At 38.7% G+C, this 23592-nt stretch overlaps 2 protein-coding genes and 1 long non-coding RNA gene across 4 annotated transcripts in view; 1 reads left to right on the top strand and 2 right to left on the bottom strand.

The window, feature by feature from the left end:
- The first annotated feature begins 53 nt into the window (after nt 1-53).
- Nucleotides 54-23592, top strand: part of LOC135094449 (uncharacterized) — a 38705-nt gene continuing 15166 nt past the window's right edge. The window contains exon 1 of the mRNA XM_063994544.1: nt 54-1077. The gene's annotated coding sequence lies outside the window, so the exon portion shown is untranslated. The remainder of the gene's footprint in view (nt 1078-23592) is intronic.
- Nucleotides 2786-4586, bottom strand: LOC135094375 (uncharacterized). The gene is made up of 2 exons (XR_010263772.1): nt 4448-4586; nt 2786-3552 (listed from the first exon to the last, which is right to left on the bottom strand). It is a non-coding gene; the product is annotated as an uncharacterized LOC135094375 (long non-coding RNA).
- On the bottom strand, nt 9338-18198 carry LOC135094363 (uncharacterized). 2 transcript variants are annotated; one of them, XM_063994398.1, is made up of 3 exons: nt 17994-18198; nt 10568-10857; nt 9338-10136 (listed from the first exon to the last, which is right to left on the bottom strand). In XM_063994398.1, the coding sequence occupies exons 2-3, from the start codon at nt 10617-10619 to the stop codon at nt 9703-9705; spliced, it is 486 nt and encodes a 161-aa protein (XP_063850468.1). In that variant the 5' UTR covers nt 10620-10857; nt 17994-18198; the 3' UTR covers nt 9338-9702. The 2 variants fall into 2 exon arrangements, with proteins under 2 accessions (XP_063850468.1, XP_063850477.1); XM_063994407.1 differs by having other exon boundaries at nt 10568-10707.

The raw sequence follows: 23592 nt of genomic DNA, 5'->3' as shown, positions 1-23592 counted from the left end.
TAATACTCAAGGGTATTGGTGAGGAGCTGATGAAAAGCTGTAAAGTTGAGCTTGTTATTTGGAATGCATCAGAGTCAGTAGGGAATTTTAAGAGCAGGTGACTGGTGAAGTGGCAAAGAGGATCAATGTAGACGGTGAGCAGTTTGAAGTTTGTATAATATTGTAGGTAACGTGGTTGTAAGCTGTGAAAATGGGGTGAAGGAATGCTCAAAGCTCTCCCTATGATTAGTTAATATTTTCCATTGCCTTCATAACATCAAGGAGGAATCCAACCTGCTTTATAGATACTATATATATTCTGTTGCAGTGTAAATTGTTAAAGTACATACAAACAGATAACTAAATAAATAAGTAAGATCTCTGGAGAAGCACTGCTAAGGTAGTTACTTAAATGGACCATGTACATTTTAATAATCAGAATTTATTTATGGAAGAGAAATGACCGGTACTGAAAGATGGGAAAAAGAAAGTTATGAGTTAGGAGAACATAACTGGTAATCATTTTGTAGTGTTAAATAAGTGAAAATTCTTACATATTAAAAAAGAAAAAAAATCTTAAACCAAGTAATATTTTTAGGGACTGGAACTTTCTTGACTTTATCAAGACTCCTTTTAGTAACAATAAGGAATAGATAAACAAATATCTAAAAAAAAAAAAAAAAGCCAGAAAGGAAATAAGATACTATATATAAAAATCCTATTAAAGAAAAAGGCACCTCTCGATCAGCTGATGTTACGTCACCTCAACACGTCAGTAGCCAGTGGACTGCGTGATGAGGGGATGTGATTGGGATCATTACTTACCCAGTGGTGATGTCGAGATCTAGAATTCAGCTTGTACAGAAACCTTCGCAAGATAATATTAAAAATACAGAGATAAGACACTAAAGCGTTTGAGAGTGGTGCCAGAACGAGAACGGAAAAATAATCCTGCCAGTGTTGTGAAGATAAGTCATGCTTTTGGATTCCTACTCGTTATTGACTAACTAAACGGCCGGCTTCCTACGATATCACATCACAGCACACCGGTGAAGGATCAAACAAGACTACACTTCCTATCTGCATCACTTCACCCAGGTATTCTCAAATGGAAGGTCGGTAAGCACAGTAACCTAACCTCATCTCACTTAAGCTTACCAGATCTATCCTAAACTAATCTAACCTAACCTTAATCGCACGTGGCTTTGATGATCTCTCCTTTACCAGTTACTTGTGCATCTTGGGAACTTAAGATCTCAGGAACTTTAAGATACAACTAAATACGAAGTGCTTGGTTTACGGCATGTATCGCAAAATTAGCAAACTTAAAAAAAAAAAAAAGAAAGAAAAACAACTTAGAACACAAAGAGGCGAGGAGGAAGAGATAGTTCATGACGGCAATTGAAATCCTGGACAGGATTTTAATACTGGGTATGTCAAGTTTACTTCATGCTAGTGTAATGAACGTGGGCAGGGAATAAGTTTTCCAGCAGAAAAAAAAAAAAAAAAAAATCGCCCTAGTTAACAACGCTGGGTTAGGTTAGGTTAGATTGGTGTTATTTGTTATGTGTTATTACTTTCTTTGCATTGAATGATGTCTTAGTGAGAGGAGAATCTGTGATATTTCTCCTCCCACCCTCCAGTACGTCATTGTGTTAAAATATTCCGTATCATATTCTGCTTAGGACAGTGACTCTCGAAGTGTGTGCCGCGGCACACTAGTGTGCCGCCATTATCTCCTTGGTGTGCCGCGAAAATTTGTGTGGGATTTTGATTTATGTACATGATATAATGAAACTATTGTAAATTGTAAATTATATTTATCAAGAGTGACTAATGATAATAATAATAGTAATAATGATAATAATAATAATAATAATAATATATATATATATATATATATATATATATATATATATATATATATATATATATATATATATATATATATATATATATATATATATATATAAGGACCGGTGTGCCGCAAAAAAAAAAAAGTTGTTTTTTAGTGTCGTCATACTAGTTTGAAAACCGCTGGCTTAGGATATTCGTTGTGTTGTTGTTATTTTATTTTCTTCTTTTTTTTTTCTTTTTCTTCTTCTTCTTCTTCTTCTTCTTCTTCTTCTTCTTCTACTTGGTGTTGTCAGGGTTGTCAGCATCTACGGACAGTTTAATATCAGCGTCAGGGTGTCGACTCATCATCTGCGGTTTGCTCCTCTTTTGTGTTCCTTTGTGTCCTTCAGGTTAATGGATTAGAAATAAATAGTGAATGACAACCTGAAGCTGGATGTTTGGTAAACACTGCTAAGTAAAAAAAAAAAAAAAGAATAAAGAAAAAAAACAGATAAGTAATGATTATAAAAGGAAAAATTAAAACATATTGCTTTGACTTTGATATGAACTGGTCTTTATTTATCTTGTTTGTGCTAGAGAGAGAGAGAGAGAGAGAGAGAGAGAGAGAGAGAGAGAGAGAGAGAGAGAGAGAGAGAGAGAGAGAGAGAGAGAGAGTACACACACGTGCATTATGATAATGAGCAAAAAAAAAAAGTTTGTTTTCCGTGTAGCAGTCACAGATTGCTACAATCGTTTTTCATCTTCCTTGTTTATACTTATTGCTTCTGTTTCTACATCTTTTTCCATTCCTCTCCGTCAAATGGTCATCTATTCCACTCCATTTCATTCCACCAAAAACCTTTCTCAATCCAGATCTCTTGTCTGCTCTACCTTTGTTATCATCCCAAGTTTGCTTCTAGTATCATTGTTTGAAATCCTGGAATGTACGGTAGGAAGACGAAACCATGAGATAAAAGGTTTTGTTATATTTTTCAAAGGTTACAATGATAAAATATTGAGGAGCAGAACAATGGTTTAGTAATGATTAAGGTGGCGGCGAGATTCCGACAGCCTTCGACATAAAAATCTTTGACACATGTGCAGAATGAGATTCCAAGGCACTGATACACAATGTAAGATGACGTGTATCAGTGTTGGGAATACATGCCAAGACTGAGAATAGAAGAATCAACATTACATTAATTTTTATCTATTTATTTTCTCACGTGTTACAAGGAGACGTCAAGGGCTACAAAACGACTGAAAAAAAAAAAAAGGACCACTTATAGTAACTGCCATCCCTCGTGAAAGTTAAGAAGAGGGAATCAGGTTATTTGATCATGGTGAGTTTTCAAGATACAGTAATCAAGGCCATCAACTTGAACATGTTTCTGAGTGCTCTGCTGGCCTGAACTGGTGGTCTTTGTCATCCCGCAGCCTGCTTAGTGCTCCTGAACACACTGTACCGTCGCCCTAACCCCTTCTGCGAATCCGCCGCGGGTTTGGGAAATAGATGAAACTCGGGTACCTGTCCGTGCTGGTCCTCCACCGGGGTCGATCAGTGATAGGCAGACCGGTCCCCTGGCTCTTGCTGCGGCGGTACAGCACGTGATCTCCTGGACCGAATGAGCGGGCGCGGTCCACCTCTTCGGCAATATTCATTCCATTCCTTTGCCTTGCATCTTCCTTCGCTGGGCCGGGATCAGCCTGCGATGGGTGTGTGCCCAGCGCCACGGCCTGGAAGTAGTAAAGGCAGTGAGTGCTGGTGAACTGTAACCAAAATGAAACGTGATTATGTACTTGTGAAAAACTTGACATGTGAGTGTTTGGTAGTCTTCATTCATCAACGGTCGCTTGGTTTCGTCAAATTTTAAGTTAAAAGGAAGTAATAAAACTCATCGGGTGGTCACCTGCACGAGAAGGGCCTCCTGTTATACTTTATTTATATATTTATATCTATTTATTTATCTATTGCCACTTGGCTTTGGCGCGTGACATAATGCCCCGATGGCGGCCCACAGCTGTACGTGCTATGGTAAACAACAGATCGAGCGGAAGTTTCCAATAGCAATCAAAATATACTTATCTTAAAAAGACTCTGCATATATGCGATAGTAATCAAAACACGTCTTATTATAAATACGTTTTTACGTTTGAAGTAGTTATGCCACTGAAAAGCTTTATATCGTACAACTAATGACATGACAGAAGCTTAGCGGTGATGGCATCTGCTGCTTACGCTTCTTCACAATATACTTGCACATCTTGAATAATATATATATATATATATATATATATATATATATATATATATATATATATATATATATATATATATATATATATATATATATATATATATATATATATATATTTTTTTTTATTATTTTTTTTTAATTTATTTTTTTTATAGGAAACGCCGAAGAAGTAAGCGTGAATGGTAGATCACAATAATTGCATGTTCTTTACATGTCTGTACTAGTACAGTGAACATATGCGTAAAAAAAACAAACAAACAAACTAATGACAAAAACACAGAAGGCAAACACAGATTATGACTGCAATGTGGAGCGAATTACTAGATGAAGTGAAAACGAGTTGAACAGAGAAAAAGGAACAGGGACAGACTTACGAGGAGCAACAGCGCTAGGAGGGATGCAAGTGACAGCTTCATGGCGCGGTGGTATGAGTCTTCCTGCATCTTGATGTACTTTATATACACTTCTTTCTCCTTACCATACGTCTCTTTATTCCACCAAGATGATAACAACGTAATTTCTCCAACCTAAAACACTGACTTACCAACGCTCAATTATTAAAATGTTCTTTTCAGTATGTGAGGCAAATGACTTCATATTCTTGCCGAAATCCTTAGAATTTTGTAAGGTACCGGGTTACTTCAGTTGTACGTGTGTAATCAGGTACCTTGTAAGTGAAAAGCGAAAAAAAAAAAAGTTTCGGCAAGAACGTAAAGTCAGATTGCACAAGTCTGAATAGAAAGCGTAGGCCAATCAGCGAACGAGAACATCATCAGTGACAATGTTGCCATGTTTTTGCGTGTTTTCAGAAAATTAAATTCGCTTGCAGAGTCGGCGTGGTGCAGTACTGGGCCTAACTTCTTCAATACTTTGGACTGATTTCAAAGTTGCTTCCTATTGTCGTGATTGTCACCAATGACTGGTGATCACTACCAACAGCATATCCAATCACAGTCGTCTTTCGTGGCGTTGTTTGTTTTGGTCATTGGTTAAAATTGCACCTGTGGTAGTGCAGGCTTGGGGACGAGGGGATCGCCGCACTGGAGCTTACCACTGCAATTTTTATTAATTTGTTTATTTTTTTCTATACCAAGTAGAACAAATTCTTATTCCGTTATATGATTTCATGACTTATATGCGAAAATTGTATAACAGCACAGAAACATATTATATGAGTGTAATGGTAATAAAAAAAAAAAAATGGATGGCGGCGTGAACTTGCTTCACCAAATGGTGAGCCGGCCCCTTATTTAATTAATCTGCTACGTCTCCATGCTTGAACTCCTGATATATTTCTGATATAAAACATATGGAATTTGTTATCTGAGTAAATGGTAGAAGTATTTCAGTCAGACAGGCTTACATATGTAAGCCTGTGAGGGAAATAATAAAAGTAGATGATTTAGGAGTATCTAATTTTAGTTGACTTCGGTTAGCTAAGCTTCACTGGTCATTAAAAGGGAAGGTGATTGTGAGGTGGGATGTTAATGCAAAAGTACGTAATGCATATTAACAACGTTTACAGAAGCTTTTACTATTCTATGGATTTTACATTTACTCATGGTCTACTGCAGTCATGAGCAGTTCACGGCAGTTCGTATTCAACCAAGAGATCACCATGTTTGCCTTGCACGAGGTTCTCCAAAACAGCAGAGTCAGCTTCAATAATTGGATGAAATCCAGGTGCACGTGGTGGCACAGGTGTGCACCTTGACGCATGTTGTATCATTAGAGTATAGAGATGCCTCATCCCATGTTACCCCCTGATGCTCCCCTCGACAACAGCTGCAATCATAACACATATGTCATTTGTAACCACTTAGCGTGTATTTGCTGATGCGAAAATGGGAGGTTTATGAATCTGTCTTCCTGATAAAGTATCACTGTTGGTGTTTCTTATGTAAGTGCTTGTGTTGTGTTGCGTTATGTTGTGTGTCTTTATGTTACTTTGTGTTGTATGTTGTATTGTGCTGCGCTTTGTTACGTTGTAAATCTTTATTTTTTGCCGCACTGTCTTCTGTACTTCTATGTATATGTGTTGTGTTGTTGGATTGATTGTTGCGATGGTGATTATAGAAAGAACCTTAGTTTATTGATTATAAGACAGTACTTATATACATTTGTGCAAAACATGACGCTTTTCTCAAATCGTGATCTACACAATGAAGGGATCAGCGTTGAAATTAAATGACTAAATTAATCTTGAAAACCTAACCAAACCTAATCCAGTCCTCGGATAAAAACGCTAATGTTTAATGCATTATTACCCATTGCGTTAATTAGCGGAATGTAGTCGTTGTTACTACTACTACTACTACTACTACTACTACTACTACTGCTACTACTACTACTACTACTACTGCTGTTGCTGCTGCTGCTGCTGCTGCTGCTGCTGCTGCTGCTGCTGCTGCTGCTGCTGCTGCTGCTGCTGCTGCTGCTGCTGCTGCTACTACTACTACTACTACTACTACTACTACTACTACTATTACTATTACTACTACTACTACTACTACTACTACTACTACTACTAGTCTTTTTGTTCGGTACTGAAAATAAACTTGCTTCCTATTGGACTGGTTGATAAATAACATGAGAGTACTCGTATCTGTATATTTACTAAGGTTAGGCTCGTTATAGTCTCTGAAATTTCCTGTCTTGTTTATCTTCAGGCTTACAGAATGCTACCTTCTCTCTCTCTCTCTCTCTCTCTCTCTCTCTCTCTCTCTCTCTCTCTCTCTCTCTCTCTCTCTCTCTCTCTCTCTCTCTCTCTCTCATCCGAAGCACAAAACACGGAACCCTTATGACAGTTTTATGAAAGAGAAAATAAAAGAAATGTGTAACATAGAGAGAAAGACACACACACACACACACACACACACACACACACACACACACACACACACACACACGTCTTCCGCCTCGCTTTGTCTCTGGAATAACAAATAAGGTTGTTTTTCACATTTACTATCTTCGTGAAGTTAAATTTAGCCGTGCAATGCTGTGTGTGTGTGTGTGTGTGTGTGTGTGTGTGTGTGTGTGAGAGAGAGAGAGAGAGAGAGAGAGAGAGAGAGAGAGAGAGAGAGAGAGAGAGAGAGAGAGAGAGAGAGAGAGAGAGAGAGAGAGAGAGAATGGTCATGTTCCTTGTGTTTTCCCCCCTTTACTGTACAGGCAATATATTCATAGATAGCATGATTAGTCAGGTTCTCTCTCTCTCTCTCTCTCTCTCTCTCTCTCTCTCTCTCTCTCTCTCTCTCTCTCTCTTCCAGTGTTGATGAAGTACCTTTCTTAATTAAACTAGGTACCAGTAAAGTAATGAAAACACTTGAAGTTACGGGTGTTGTGGTGTGTATTTGTGTTGTGGGTGTGGTGTGGTGTTGCAGAGTGTGTAGATAACAGGGGTTTTAGAGGGTGCTGTTCTGCCACTACTGGGTCTGTTATTAAAAAGATCGGAAGTAGTGTAAGCGATGTGTATCTATGGTTCTTGTGCTCAGTTTGGTCCTTTAGATGTCGCCAGAGCTGATAGGAACCTTCTCCAACGCGCCCTTGGTCTTCTGCGCCTTCCTCAGTCACACTCATTACAATCATGTCTTCTTTCACTGCATCCATCAATCTTCTCTCAGGTCTTCCTCTCTTTCTCCCGCAATGAAGATCCATCTCCAGTATCTTCCCTCCCAGATACTCCTCGTCTCTTGCGTTCAGTCTAATGCGTTCTTATAAGTTGGGCACACATCTCTACATACGTATACACACACGAGTTCCAGTTCACAAATCTAGAAGAACTTGAATAAGATAAAGATGTACTATATAAAATTTGAATGAAAAGAGAAAACAAAAGAAAATGAGCTCTACATTAAGACATCAAGCAAAACCTGAAGAATCCTTAAGGAGCTCGCGATAGAAAGATTATAGCTCTGAATCTATAACTACATCTACACTCAACACACACATACCCACAAACACCAAATGTCATCCTTTCACACCAGAAGCCTCTCACACCAACATTCATGCACTCACACTAAATTTCACGCATAGATCCAATCACACCCACACACACCCACACCGACACCAGCCTCACACACGTGCTCACCATATCCAGCCAGCGATTTCAGCGAGGAGAGCGTTGTTAACAGGTCTATTATCGTCCTGACAGATTATTTCACACTTCTTAGTTCCTGTTTGTTTTGCGTAGAAGTCGAGGCATTGTCTTGCAAGATACTACCTCTCAGAAGCCTCGTTTTGTGTACAGACCGGAGGAAGTGTGGGTGGGTGGGGGAGGCAGTTGGGGCAATCAGCAGCCTATTATTATCTTGTGAGCACTGTGTCAGGTCCGGGTGGCGAAACTTCCCTGCCGGAAGTGGAGCATTTTTTTTTGTAATGTGAGGACCCTTTTTTTTTTGTTTTAGATATATAGGAAAACCAAATCTTTAAAAAAGACACATTGTTCTTAAAAGTGCAGGCCTGACAACCCTACTGTACACTCAAAATAAATAATAAAAAAGAAAAAAAAATCAGAAACATTCGAGGATTATGCAAAAATAATAAGTTATAAAAGTTATAAGTTATGCAAAAATAATAATAATAAGTTCTCATATTCATCATAACGATTATAGTTTACCTTCCGCACATTCATTTTATTTTTAAAACTGGGTTAAAGAGAAAGTCGTAATGAGCTAGTTAAACTTTAACCAAAAATACTAGTGTTCCCCCAAACTACTTCCACCACCACCACCACCACCACTACTACTACTACTACTACTACTACTACTACTACTACTACTACTACTACTACTACTGGTGCTGCTGCTGCTGCTGCAACAGTAGAACGTTCAGAGAAGAAATTTGAGATAAAGGTGCAAAGAGATGGATAGAAATTTAGAAATCAAAGACTTGTACCAGACTATTGAAAGCTCTCGATATGACTAAGGGAACAGCAAAGGTTTCATTGAAAACCCTTGAGAGTGAGAGGGTAAAACTTAGTAAGGAAAGCTAGATCACCATTGCACCATTCCTTATGAGAGAGGATCGTGAGTAGATCCTTAGTAGTAGCTAAGGAATGTTGTTGAAAATATGTAGACTGGAAAACTTAAGAAGAAAAAGAAAAAAAAACTTCCGACAATTAAGGTTGTAGGCCTGTAGTTTGAGGGACTGAAGCCGTCGCCCTTCTTAGGAACAAATTAAATACTGGCAAAGTTCCAGAAAGAGGGAAAGGTGATGCTGATTGTCGGAGAAGCTGTGTATGCATTTTATTGATAGAAAATAATGTAGATTATGAAAGAAACTTTATTTATTTATATGTATGACATTTTTAATTATGCATGTTACATGATTACATTTGTGGACAGGAGCTTATCAAAGGGGAGCAGAGACAGAACAGGCAGTGGGTGGCGTGTGGCTAGCGTGTGTGCGTCAGCCTCTGTCTACAGCCGGGGTGACGGAAGATAATGCGACTCTGAAAACAGTGTGAGTCTGAGGCTTCACACCTTTACCGCCACACCGCCCCCTCACTGGGGCCTCACAACGCTGCATTCGCTTTGGTCCACGTGTCTTGTCTTCAGGTATCTGTCCCTTGGATGTCTCCGAAGTCCCCTTATGTTTTATTCTTTCACGTCCTTTGCAGTTCTTAGGTGTTTTATCCTCGGTTGCTCCAGAACTTGTCTTCTCGTCTATCAATCCACGTTTCCCAGTGCTTCGTTGCGTCCACAGTGGACGTCTCTTTGTCATCCCACCTGTCCCAGTACTTGGGTAGCTCCCCTCGTCGTGACCCTAAGTAAGTATCATCTTTGTTGTTCCACTTTTCCCAGTCTTTGCGTGGGTCTTCGTCAGGTGTCCTTGCTCTGGGTATGTTCCCGTCAGATGTCCCTGAACTGGGCTCCTGCCAGTCCATGTTCTCTTCTAAACCGATTGGCTCAATTTCACTTAAGTTGGATTTGCTGCTTTTGGATTTCTTTCTAAAAACTTTCCTTATCCATTTCGGTATCTTTACTCGTGGTATCCTCAAGTGTTGTTTCTCCATGGACGTGCCGCCCTGGACATGTCGCCTGCCCTGGTGATTGGCGCACTGGCCTGTTGGGGAATAAAACAGTCACTGTGCAGTAAGACACACCAAGAAATGTATAGTGATGGACAAAAGTCGAGTAACATTCTGCACTCATTTATGTGTTTAGCATCTTTCCTGAAAATCCTCTGATCTGATGACAATCTAACAGTTCTCTGGCTTTGTGAGGAGACTGCCAGCACACTACAGGCTTGAGATTGAGTGAAAGTGTTAGATGCAGTGGAAGTGAGTGCAGGTCAATGGACTTCTTGTGGCTTCTTGCAACCTCCCTCATCCTATACGCTCTTGTGTTCTTAAGAGACTCTATGTGATATGAAAATGTGTCCAAAAAGGTTTATAAATGATTCTGTAAAAGATTGTGTGACAGTGGAAGGGATAACATTCTCAAAGCTAATTTTATGACATTTGTATAGCCAAGTAAAGAAAGGGAGTAACTTACCGAGCACGAGGAGCAGCAGCAGGAACAGGAAGGGAAGCAGATGCAGCTTCATGGCCACGACCTGAACTGTATTCCTGCTTCCTGAGACGCTTTCTTATATCTATCCTCTGGTATTAAAGCTCCGCCCCTCCTTGCGGCACCTGCCTCATGGGTGCAAGTGCACCGGATGAGTAAAAAGGACTGACGTCGTTTCATGGTGCTAAATTAAGTCTGAACACCATTGTGGGGTCAATTCTAAGGTCTTGCTTTGTGCTCAAAATATTTATTAAGCCTCATAGAATAATGTCCCACTGGTGCGGAAAGAAAAAAACAGAAAAAAAAGAAAAAAATTATATATATATATATATATATATATATATATATATATATATATATATATATATATATATATATATATATATATATATATATATATATATATATTATATGCATATAAGAAAGAAAAAAATATCTGTGAATATTAAGTAAAATAGAATAATATACTCTCGTGGCGCTATACTACTACTACTACTACTACTACTACTACTACTACTACTACTACTACTACTACTACTACTAATCTTTCGTGACGCTAAAAAACAGTAGTAGAAGCAGCAACAACATTGATATTCTTTTGTAAAGAAAAAAAAAACTAGAGATAAATAAATTAAATAAAAAGAATATATAATAGTAGTAATAAATAGAGAAATAAATAAACAAATGTAAAACAAAACATATTCTCTGGCCGTAAAAAAAAAAAAAAAAAAAAAAAAAAAAATATATATATATATATATATATATATATATATATATATATATATATATATATATATATATATATATATATATATATATATATATATATATATATATATATATATATATATATATATATATTGATTTTATCTCTTGTTATAAGAAGAAAATTAGAGAGAAAAGAAGGAAAGAAATAATAATAATAATAATAATAATAATAACAATAAAAAAAAGCCTGGGTGTATATTCCATTTTACTAAGTTCCATTTTCTTACATTTGAAGGAATCAGGGTGACTTAATTAAGATGCCAAAATAGCAGGATGCTTTACTTTACTTATAATCTGAACTGGAAACTTCACATCTCATCTCTAGCTAAAACAGCTTCTATGAAGTTAGGTGTTCTGAGACGTCTCCGCCAGTTTTTCTCACCCTCCCAGCTGCTAACTCTGTACAAGGGCCTTATCCGTCCATGTATGGAGTATGCTTCACATGTCTGGGGGGTTCCACTTATACTGCTCTTCTAGACAGGGTGGAATCAAAAGCTATTCATCTCATCAACTCCTCTCCTCTAACTGACTGTCTTCAGCCTCTCTCTCACCGCCGCAATGTTGCATATCTAGCTGTCTTCTACCGCTATTTTCATGCTAACTGCTCTTCTGATCTTGCTAACTGCATGCCTCCCCTCCTTCCGCGGCCTCGCTGCACAAGACTTTCTTCTTTCTCTCACCCCTATTCTGTCCATCTCTCTAACACAAGAGTTAACCAGTATTCTCAATCATTCATCCCTTTCTCTGGTAAACTCTGGAACTCCCTGTCTGCTTCTGTATTTCCACCTTCCTATGACTTGAATTCCTTCAAGAGGGAGGTTTCAAGACACTTATTCATCAATTTTTGACCACTGCTTTGGCCCTTTTATGGGACTGGCATTTCAGTGGGCATTTTTTTTAATTAGATTTTTGTTGCCCTTGGCCAGTGTCCTTCCTACATAAAAAAAAAAAAACACTAATTATCTCTCTCCTCTAGCTGCGAAGTGAAGTGATAACTTGTGTGAAAATTTATAAGGCGATAAACATTAAAGGAGGGGAGAGCACATAAAGAAAAAAAAAAAAAAAAGTTAAAATTACCCACTGATTAACAATCTTGAAGACAATCCTAACGACAAATGGAACGTACCCTGGACAATCCTGACGACGAACCAAACCTCCCCCGCACACTCCTGACGACGAACCAAACCTCCACAGGACAATCCTGACGACGAACCAAACCTCCACAGGACACAACCAAACCTCCCACGCACACTCCTGACGACGAACTAAACCTCCACAGGACAATCCTGACGACGAACCAAACCTCCCACGCACACTCCTGACGACGAACCAAACTTCCAATGAACAATCCTGACGACGAACCAAACCTCGCACGCACACTCCTGACGACGAACCAAACTTCCAATGAACAATCCTGACGACGAACCAAACCTACCCTGGCCAAATCTATCCTGGCCAAACCTGATGACGACCAAACGTACCGTGGACAACTCTCCTCTGGCCACACATGACCACTAGCAAATCTCTTGGCCAGGAAAAAAAAAAAGTCTTTTCTCTTTTCTTAATTTCGCGTTTATTTCCATCCTTCAAAATCATTCAAATACTTTTTTCACACTTTTCATACTACTGTAATTTCAAACTGTATTCAGACTCCCTTCATGCTACATCCATACTTTTCAACATAATATGTATACTTTTTTCCATCTTCCTCATGTTTTCTATACGCTTGCCTTTCAAGACACTTATTTTGAAATTTTTGATTACCGCTTGTGACGCTGTTCGGGGACCGGCACCTTAGTGGGCCTTTTTTTATTGCATTTTTGTTGCTCTCGGCCGGTGCCCCTCCTACATGGAAAAAAATAAAAAGAACATACATTCTCGACACTGCCAGGGTAAATTCAGGGAATGTATCATATTTTCCTCAGTGTACCCTAACACAGCTCATGTTCTCTAGTTTAAATGCAGCGAAAGATGTGATATTTTAAGGGGAGGCTATTCAGTTACTTATTTATTTTCATTATATATATATATATATATATATATATATATATATATATATATATATATATATATATATATATATATATATATATATATATATATATATATATATATATATATTTTTTTTTTATTTATTTTTTTTTCACAATGGGTACTTTACTTTGATTAGTTTCTTTCGCTTTAGTGCAAGACAGGCTGTGGATGAGGGTGTTGGTGTGGTAGATTTGGGGAGGATGCCTGATATGTTTTCAGTAAAAGGTTTATCACTGCGGTTAATGTTAGCTCTATTAGTTTTAAATAATTAGCATTATTAGTTGTGTTTTATCACGATGCCTTATGAATATCAAGGGGGAGAACAATTTCTCCAGTATATTTAAACGCAGAAAAGAGATAAATTTGACCTTAATTTTTACCTTGGCCAAGGAAGAAGACGAATCATAACATCAACAACAACAAGAACAACAACAATAATAATAATAATAATAATAACAATAATAATAACAATAGTAATGACAATAATAAGTAGTTGTAGTAACAGAACAAGAACAAAAAGAAGAAGAAGTACAAGAATGAGAACAATAACAAGAAAAGAAGAAAATAATAATAAAAAAGGAGAAAGAAGATGGAAAAAAAAAACAGAAAAGAAAGGAAGTAAGAAGAAGAAGAAAGAAGAAAAAAGAAGGTAATGATCATCTTCTCTTTATGATGGCTGTGTACAAGAGGAATATTGGTGTGTTGAGGTAATCATACACAGACAATTACTCTTCACGCCCCTTTCCACCGATCATGAGAGAGAGAGAGAGAGAGAGAGAGAGAGAGAGAGAGAGAGAGAGAGAGAGAGAGAGAGAGAGAGAGAGAGAGAGAGAGAGAGAGAGAGAGAGAGAGAGAGAGAATTTTCGTGGTGGCTTTCATGGAGCTGTCTTGTCTGCAGTACATTTCCCCAAAAGCTCTGATGGCATGTTATACAGAACGCTTCATACAAAAAATCAGTGTCAGACAACTATAAAACTACATACCTCCATCTATCACATCCTCGAGTAAAAAAAAAAAAAAGGTAATAGGGGAAGCTGCAAGAAGCCATCAAGCCAACACGTGGCAGTTCCTTTATAAAACATCCTTATAATTTTCAACCATCATCCTCATCCCTTTATTTGTCTAATCTTCTTTACCTTTTGCTATTTGGCACATCTTTCCTTAATTACCAACCAATCTGCGATAGCTTTTCTTGTTCTACAGCCATCTTCAAGCAGTGTACTGAACAGAAATTACAAAATCTTTTCTTTTATTACCTTTTATGTACATGCTTTTAATATTCTATACATTGTTTCTAGTGCTATAAGTTGTTGCATACCACAGTGAAAGTGTTAAAAGTTTTCTATTCATTCTGCACTAACAATCTGATTACTGAGTCTACTACATATTCTTCTATTTGAGACCCAGTTCATTCCTATTTTTTTTTTTTTTACCTTTGCGAAGTTCTATAGGCTCCGTACTCAATGAAGCAGCCTTCCTACTCTTATTTATTTATTTATTTATTTATATATATTTTTTTAGCTAGAGCGACATGTCAACTCAAGGGATTTTAATAGGTAAATATCATTGACAATTAATTAAGCCACACCTCTTTTATATATATATATATATATATATATATATATATATATATATATATATATATATATATATATATATATATATATATATATATATATATATATATATATATATATATATATATTGATAGATAGACATTTAGACAGACAGACAGATAGACAGATAAATAGATATATAGATATATAGATATATATCTTGTTTCTACATTTCTCATACCTCCCTCCCGATCATCTAAGCCTCTCTCTCTCTCTCTCTCTCTCTCTCTCTCTCTCTCTCTCTCTCTCTCTCTCTCTCTCTCTTTGGTAATTGAGATTTCTTGGAAATGAAGACTAAAAATCCTGATATTTACGATTACTTTGTTAAAACTGTAATGGCAGGACAGCTTCTTGTATCCTTCATCTTTCCCTGGCTCTTCAGTAACTTATCCGTAAGCCCAAGGGAATGCTGCCCTCTCACCACCACCACCACCACCCTTCCCGTGCTTCAAACTCCAAGCTGCACGTGGGGTGTGTGTGTGTATTACATACTGTCATGAATATGCAGATTAAGCGAGAGAGAGAGAGAGAGAGAGAGAGAGAGAGAGAGAGAGAGAGAGAGAGAGAGAGAGAGAGAGAGAGAGAAGCGGAAGGAGGTGAAGATAGGGAAGCTAAAATCACACTTTATTTCAACCGCTTACTATCTTTGTCGTTTAACCCATTATTCTCATTGCATTTGTCTGAAATCCTCTAAAATTTTATTTAAATTCTCTCTCTCTCTCTCTCTCTCTCTCTCTCTCTCTCTCTCTCTCTCTCTCTCTCTCTCTCTCATTCTGGAAAGTATATGCAGTGTAACACACACACACACACACACACACACACACACCAAGTAGCAATTTAAGGGTTAAACACCAATTATACACACACACACACACACACACACACACACACACACACACACACACGTGCGTTTAATTTTTCCCGCTCCTATTTTGCCTTTATTTGGCTGATAAAAATACATTAGAAAGAAGACTAACAGAGGCAGACCTTGAGAAAAAAAAGGGACTTGGAAAGAAACACCAAACTACTATTAATACTGAAATGTCGACAGAAATAAAAATATTTGAGGATGATCAATTATATCCATGCAGAGAGAGAGAGAGAGAGAGAGAGAGAGAGAGAGAGAGAGAGAAGAGAGAGAGAGATGTATCATCTGGATGAAGAGCGAGCAGATGGCAGCGTGAGAAAAGGGGAGATGGTTATAGACGGAGACAACAGAATGGAAAAGAAAATGATAAAAATATTTGAAAAAGTATTATGTAATCCTGGTGAGGGATACTAACAGCTTTGTACTGTACTTATATGCATTGTTCTCTCATCACGACAATTTTCAAAGACCACCTAGATGATTCTTTGTGGTGTCATGAGTGGCTTTCCTACTGATTATGCAGAATGACCGTTAAACAATTACATATGTACCGACGGCTCCTTGCTTGATGAAGCAGACTTCCTACCCTTATTTTTAACTAGAGCGACATGTCAATTTAAGGATTTTAATAGGTAAATGTCATTGGTCAGAAGTCATGACATGTTAATTAAGCCACACCTTTCTCAACCCCACTCCATGTCCGCCTCCTCATCCCCACTCCCTCCTTGTTTCTACATTTCTCATATCCCCCTCCCTATCATCTCATTCTAAGCTCCCCCCCCCCCTCTCTCTCTCTCTCTCTCTCTCTCATCCAGGAAAGTATATATAGTGTAACACACACACACACACACACACACACACACACGTGCATTTAATTTTTGCCTTACTCTCATGACTGGTGCTGTGAAAGGCAGCCAGTCTTATCGAAACAATTCCCAGTAGACAAGGTGTGACCATTCACATTTTGGGCGGTTATTTGTCTACTTTCCTGGTTAATTTTGGCTTCCCTTAACTTCTGAGTCTGGAAGCACACAGAGGTTTAACTAAATATTGATGTACAGGCAGGGAGGGACGCAGGAAAAATGTCCGTCTCGGCCCTTATTTTTAAGTATGGCAATTCATTTTGAAACTTGCAAGAAGAAAGACTACACTATATATTCTGACCTACCATATACTTCCACTAACACACTGAACATTGACGGAGAGAGACTGGAATGGAGGCATGTCCCGGGTCGCATGTCCTGATGACGTCACTGATGACGTCATGCTTTTAAATTACGTACGTTAATCCATTTTGAAATTGACCCTTTGAAAAAACGGAACTAGACTGGAATGCTTTATATATTCTGACTTTCCATATACTTTAATAAATATCTAGAATATAAAAACACTTCCAGCCTGACTAATAATAGAGAAAAATCGAAAACACAATCTGTAATTTTTACGAATGGGGCCACAAAAAGATTATAATATCGAGAAGGAAAACACAGCCAGACTAGATTATGTTACATATTCTGAATATAAAACAAATCTTTACTTCCCAAATAAATAAAGGAAACACAAATTTCTCATCCTATAAAGAAAATATTTTTTTCAAATCTAGCAACGGACTTATCTTAAATTTGAAAATATGAATTGCTAGACTAGATTTTATTGAATAGTATTACTTGTGATGCACTTTTTGAGATTTTTAAGTCTTTACTCAAACACCAAAACAATCCTAGGCATGCTAATAAAAGTAAAAAAAAAAAAAAAATAAATAAATAAAATAAAATAAATTCTTAAAATGACGAAAGTGTTATTTTAACAAGAAACAAAAACATAGCTAGACAAGATCTTATTACATATCATTACTTGTTTTACTTTTTTTTTTTTTATCAATAAATCAAATATCAAAACAATGCAAACTCCACTAATAAAAAAGAAAAAATCGTGATGTAGAGCCGAAGTAGTTTTTTCCACCAATCCTCCGTACCACCTCCTCCTCTCCCCTCCCGATCACACCCCTCCCATCCCCTTCACCTCCACTTACTCCACCTAGTCCTACACAGTGAGCCTTTAAATAACTTGGAAACACCTGCAAAATCCTCGAAACTACGCTAAATATGTGACGAGAAATTGTTACCTTAGCCGCGGCTGGACGGGACGGGGATCGGCGGGGCTCGGCGGGCTGGAATGGCTAGGTCGCCAAGGATACTGTGGTGTGGTGGTGTGGTGAGGTATGGTGTTGTGTGGTATGGTATGGTATGGTGGTGGTGGTGGTGTTGATGGTAGCGGTGGTGTTGTGTGGTGCGGTATGGTATGGCGTGGTGGTGTGTTAACACTACACTCCCACAAGCTTTACTGCCCTGTGTGCGTGTGTGTGTGCGCGCGCACGTGTGGCGCAGATCAGAGACGAGTCACAAAGCTGTATAATTGGTGTTTAACCCTTAAATTGCTACTTGGTGTGTGTGTGTGTGTGTGTGTGTGTGTGTGTGTGTGTGTGTGTGTGTGTGTGTGTGTGTGTGTGTGTGTTTCCAAGTCTATCTGCGTGTGCAAATCAGAACTTCATCAACGTTTTTTTGTTCGTTTGTCATTTTGTTTGCTTGTGATCTTGTGTGATCTTGTGTGTGTGTGTGTGTGTGTGTGTGTGTGTGTGTGTGTGTGTGTGTGCATTACTTCAGTTGTTTCTGTGTATGTATATAAGAATGTATGTATGTATGTATGTATATATTTACTCAAACGGCTCTCTACTTGACGAAGCAGCCTTCCTACCCTTATTTTTTAGCTAAAGCCACATGTCAGCCCAAGGGATATGATAGGCCAGAAGTCGTGACGTGTCAATTAAGCCTTACCTCCTTTGTCAACCCACTCCATGTCCGTCGCCTATCTCACTCCCTCCTTGTTTCTACATTTTTCACACTCCCCTCCCTGTCCCCTCCATCTTAGCACCCCCCCCCCCTCTCTCTCTCTCTCTCTCTCTCTCTCTCTCTCTCTCTCTCTCTCTCTCTCTCTCTCTCTCTCTCTCTCTGATAATTGAAATTTCTTGGAAATAAAGACAAAATATTCTGATATTTACGATTACTTTGTTAAAATTGTAATGGCAGGACAGCTTCTTGTATCCTTCATCTTTCCTTGGCTCTCCTGTATCTAATCCATAAGCCCAAGGGAATGCTGCCCTCTCACCACCACCACCCTTCCCGTGCTCCAAGCTGCGCGTGGTGTGTGTGTGTGTGTGTGTGTGTTATGTACTGTCATGAATGTGCAGGTTAAAAGAGAGAGAGAGAGAGAGAGAGAGAGAGAGAGAGAGAGAGAGAGAGAGAGAGAGAGAGAGAGAGAGAGAGAGAGAGAGAATTTGTCTACTTCTATCACTGTTCTTAATATTTGTCTATTTCTCTCAGTATTGTCCTAGTTAAACAATAACCTCCCCATAATTTGATTCTCTTCTGGATATGATTATTGGAGAAGTGGTTGTTTCTTTTTCTCTTCGAAGACTACTCGGGGGGGAAGGAAAAGGGTACATGTGGTCAGGCAGGTGTCTCACTCCACACCTGCCGTCACCGTTAAGAATGCAAGGGAACGTCGACCCCTCTTGGTGACACCTTTCGGATGGGCAGCTGCAACCTCTGATGAAAGGTGGATGGGGGATGAGGTGTTTATTAAAAGCTGACTGAAAGCGGTGGCCGAGAAATGAGAGGAGCAGATGAAAGTTTTCAAGTGGTATAAGTAATACAGCAAGGGTGACATGAACCAAGTCCTCAGGGTTAGTAATCAGGAAAGTACAAGAGGTAGATTGTTCACGGCCGAGAAAAGACTGGATCTTATCGAGGTCTTCAAGCGGTATAAGGATATAACAATTAATACGAGCGAAATCCTAAGGGTCAGTAATCAGGATAGGACAAAAAGTAACGGGGTCAAGCTTAATAAAGTTATATATTATGCATTATAAAGGCAATTTCACTTATAGTCTATTAGTTTCTTGCATTGTTCCTTATGTATTCGTATTCTTGTGTTCTTATAATAAAAAAAAAAAAAAATAACGGGTTCAAACTCGATGAATTTACGTGTTATGTGTTGTGCAGGAAACTTCACTTGTGGGTCTGTTGGCTTCTTGCTGTGTTCTTTTATGTTGTGTTCTCGTGTTCTAATCTCTAGTCGTCTAAGTACTTCAAGCCTTCCTTTCTCTCGTTCCTCGACCCACCACCTGCATGCCGTGGTTCCCTTCATTGCCCATCTCATTGTTCCCTCTATAAACGCTTCGATCCTAAGTACAGGGTTTCCAGCACTCTTCCCACGGTTGCCTCTCATGTCATCAATCCAATATGTACGTTTCCCCCACGGGCGGCATTACACCACTAAATAGTTTTGGTATCGTTGATGATTAGGTGATATTTTTACTTTCTAGTGTCGTTATTCACGCTATCCAATGTGTTTTTCCGTCGCAGTGTGACACTTCGGCACTCTCACACGCTGTACGGCAACGTATCATCATCACCATCATCAACTTCTTCAACTAATACAAAAGTTAACCAGTATCATCACACTTTCATCTCTCTCACTGGTAAACTCTGCAGCTCTCATTCCTGTATGTGTGTGTGTGTGTGTGTGTGTGTGTGTGTGTGTGTGTGTGTGTGTGTGTGTGTTCTTCCTACGACTTGAACAGTGTCTAAAGACGAGTATCAAGACGCATCAGAAAATAAATTGGTGACTTACTTCTCATAATTCTTCTCCTCTTTTTTCTTTTTCTTTTTTTTGGGGGGGGAGGTGGGGGGAGTGGTGTAGTGGGTGTTTTTATTTTATAAGTTTTTGTTCATTTGGCTGATCTTCCTGACAAATAAAAGAAGAAGAAGAGCAACGACATCATCATCATCATCATCATCATCATCATCATCATCATCATCATCATCAAGAAGTAGTAGAAGAAGAAGAAAAAAAGAAAAAAGAAAAAAGGAAGAAGTAGGGAAATAGATGATGATGACAAAAAAAAAAAAAAAAAGACGAGAACATCAACAACACCATTAACACCACACAACCAATCCCTCAAATTTCATAACATCCACCACAGTGTTCCTCGAGACATCATAAATATCCAGCTACTCCGTGATTTCCGCCACTAACACAACAGCAGGGCACTCGGGAGCCAGGCAGTGTAGCAGTGTAAGCAAATATAAATGACACGAGGGAGAGGGAAATATATGTACTGGTGCTGAAATATAGATGAGTCTTATTGATAATGAAATACATTCGACGCGTGGTTGGTTTTCTTTATGTATGGATGACTGAACGTTTTTTATTTGTATTTTGTAGTTGTTTTCGTTTTCGTTCCTTTGGCTGAGTTTCCTGACACGTAAAAGAAGAAGAACAGCAACAACAACAACATCATCAATAACAACATTATCAAGAAGAAGAAGCAAAAAGGACTCATATCACAAACACATTCTGACGCTCATACATCAACACAGGAAAGTCGTAAGTTATGTTATGTTAGGTTAGGTTACATAGGCAGAGGTACTATAGTCTCTCCCAGCACCTTTACTTCATTACATCTCACCCCGTCACCTAACCTAACCTACATGACACCAGACTGCAGTGGAATCTCTGAAACTGGTGCGCACATCACTTCAAGGCCGTCAAGGTTGCGCAGAGAGTGTTGCTTTCATGTACGCGTAACTTTTTAGTGTTATTTAGACCAGTTTTTACGTATCACGACGTTTGGGAGGACCTTGTGTAGGCGAGCATCCGAGTGGTGGGTGGACGGGATTATGCGTGTCGGGGAGTGTGGAAGAGGGGGGGGTGTCTGTGTTTTGTGGTGCGTGGTGTCGCTGTGACCGGTGCTTTGGTCCCGTCCGGTTCTGATAGGCGAAGGTCACCGCTTGGGATCGTGGCATTGCTCTGCTTAAATACTGGTGGTGGTGGTGGTGGTGGTGGCGGCGTGTGGTGTAGTGCTAGTAGTAGTGGTACTAGTAGGAGTAAAATAATAACAGCAACATCACCATCATTAGTAACAACAACAACAACAATAATGATTCATAGCAATGTTTACTTACCCCTCCTTATCAGCTCACCTCTACCCTTCTCCCTTTCCCTCCTCCCCCGTCAAAAAAAAAAAAAAAAAAGACATTTATTTACAGAACCCATTATTAAACATAGCAGTTAAACCCATAGAACAATACATGCAAAATATCAGACGTATCACTAAGACTTATGGAGACACTAGCGAAACAGCTTTTATCCTTCACCTTCTTTTAATTTATTCAACTAACATGCCGTTCGGAATAACTGGTCATTTTTTCTAATCATATTGCTTTCTCGCCCTTTGAATGGTGCTGATCGCCTTCCCTGTCTCTAACGCTCTCTAATACAGGCGCTGGTACTCCCCGGTATGTCATTGGTGGCCAGCTGGGATGCATCTTGCGTCTGCTCTGATACTTGGCATTTCCATTCTTGGAGACGACCACTGACTGGCCAGTATATTGTCAACATTCTTTAGGGCTTGACTTGAACCAAATATTGCGTCACGTCGAAGTGAAAATCTGAAGGGAAGGGAGGAGATATTCAGAGCAGTTTTTCATATATATTTTGGGATTAATAATTTGTAAACGTGTAAAACGATACAGAAAAGTAAGTGAAAGCAGGAAAGAGGATATTTAAAATGTTTTCATAGATACTTAAAGATAATTAAGAATCTTTGTTATAAAATCTCTACCGTGAAAACGAGTCCAATTGTGAAATGAATAAAAAAAAATCTGAAAAAATATTTGTAACCTTTATTTGTTGATTCATTTATTAATGTCTCGATGTTTAAGACCCATCAGTTCCATAATACTTTAGAACCATCAGACTGTGAATGTGGCCATCTATCCTTCCAAAGCGACATTAAGTATGCGTGTCAAATTGTAGACTTCCCCTGAGAATAAGAGACGAATCGCAATGAAGGAACACCACAGGAAGCGCCGTGACAAAGCTCTACATCTACATACATAATACCAACTGACATTCTTGTCTGACATACACTGACACGTTGTAATCTCCAGACACCCCCAAACACCCTCCCTCCTCCACCACACCACGGCACACTCCCCAAGTAAACACTACCTGCCACTACAGCCTCGACCTCGCCCTACTGACTCGGCCCGGCGCTGCTTTGCTTTCTAGACGCCACCTGAACAAATGTTTCTTGGGAGACTGTCACGGGGTAGCGCTCGCCACTTCCCAGCGGCGGCTAGGTGTCTCTTTTGCGTCATTTGAGCATTCAAGCGTAGTGGAGAATGAAATGAGCTGTGCAGAAATCATTGTTACCTTGACTTAGTTTTCTCTCTCTCTCTCTCTCTCTCTCTCTCTCTCTCTCTCTCTCTCTTTATTTGTATGCGTGGCAGGAGAAAAGGTAAATAAAGGTGAAATAGAGAGAGAAAGTCAGACTGTTCAAGCTTACTAACGAGCGAAAAAATAAGCTTTGTTTAATTAGTTGTGAAAAAAAATTGTAACTATGCCTTTTTTTGTATACATGGAAGGAGAAAAGTGGAAAAAAAAGTTAGATTATTCAAACGTACGAAATAAGAACAAAGTTTTGTCTTTTAGTGTTATGCAAGGCAGGTGACGGAAGAAATAACACGTGAAATAGAGAGGAAACGTTAGAATCAGTGTACTAATAAGAAAAATAAAAGTGCAAAAAATAATTGTTACCTTGAAACTTAATTTTCTTCCTAGTGGTGTGCATACCAGGAGAAAGAGATAAATAACACTTG

The sequence above is a fragment of the Scylla paramamosain genome, chromosome 3, assembly GCF_035594125.1.
Source record: "Scylla paramamosain isolate STU-SP2022 chromosome 3, ASM3559412v1, whole genome shotgun sequence".
Lineage (NCBI taxonomy): Eukaryota > Metazoa > Arthropoda > Malacostraca > Decapoda > Portunidae > Scylla > Scylla paramamosain.
This window is presented reverse-complemented; position numbering and strand designations above follow the sequence as displayed.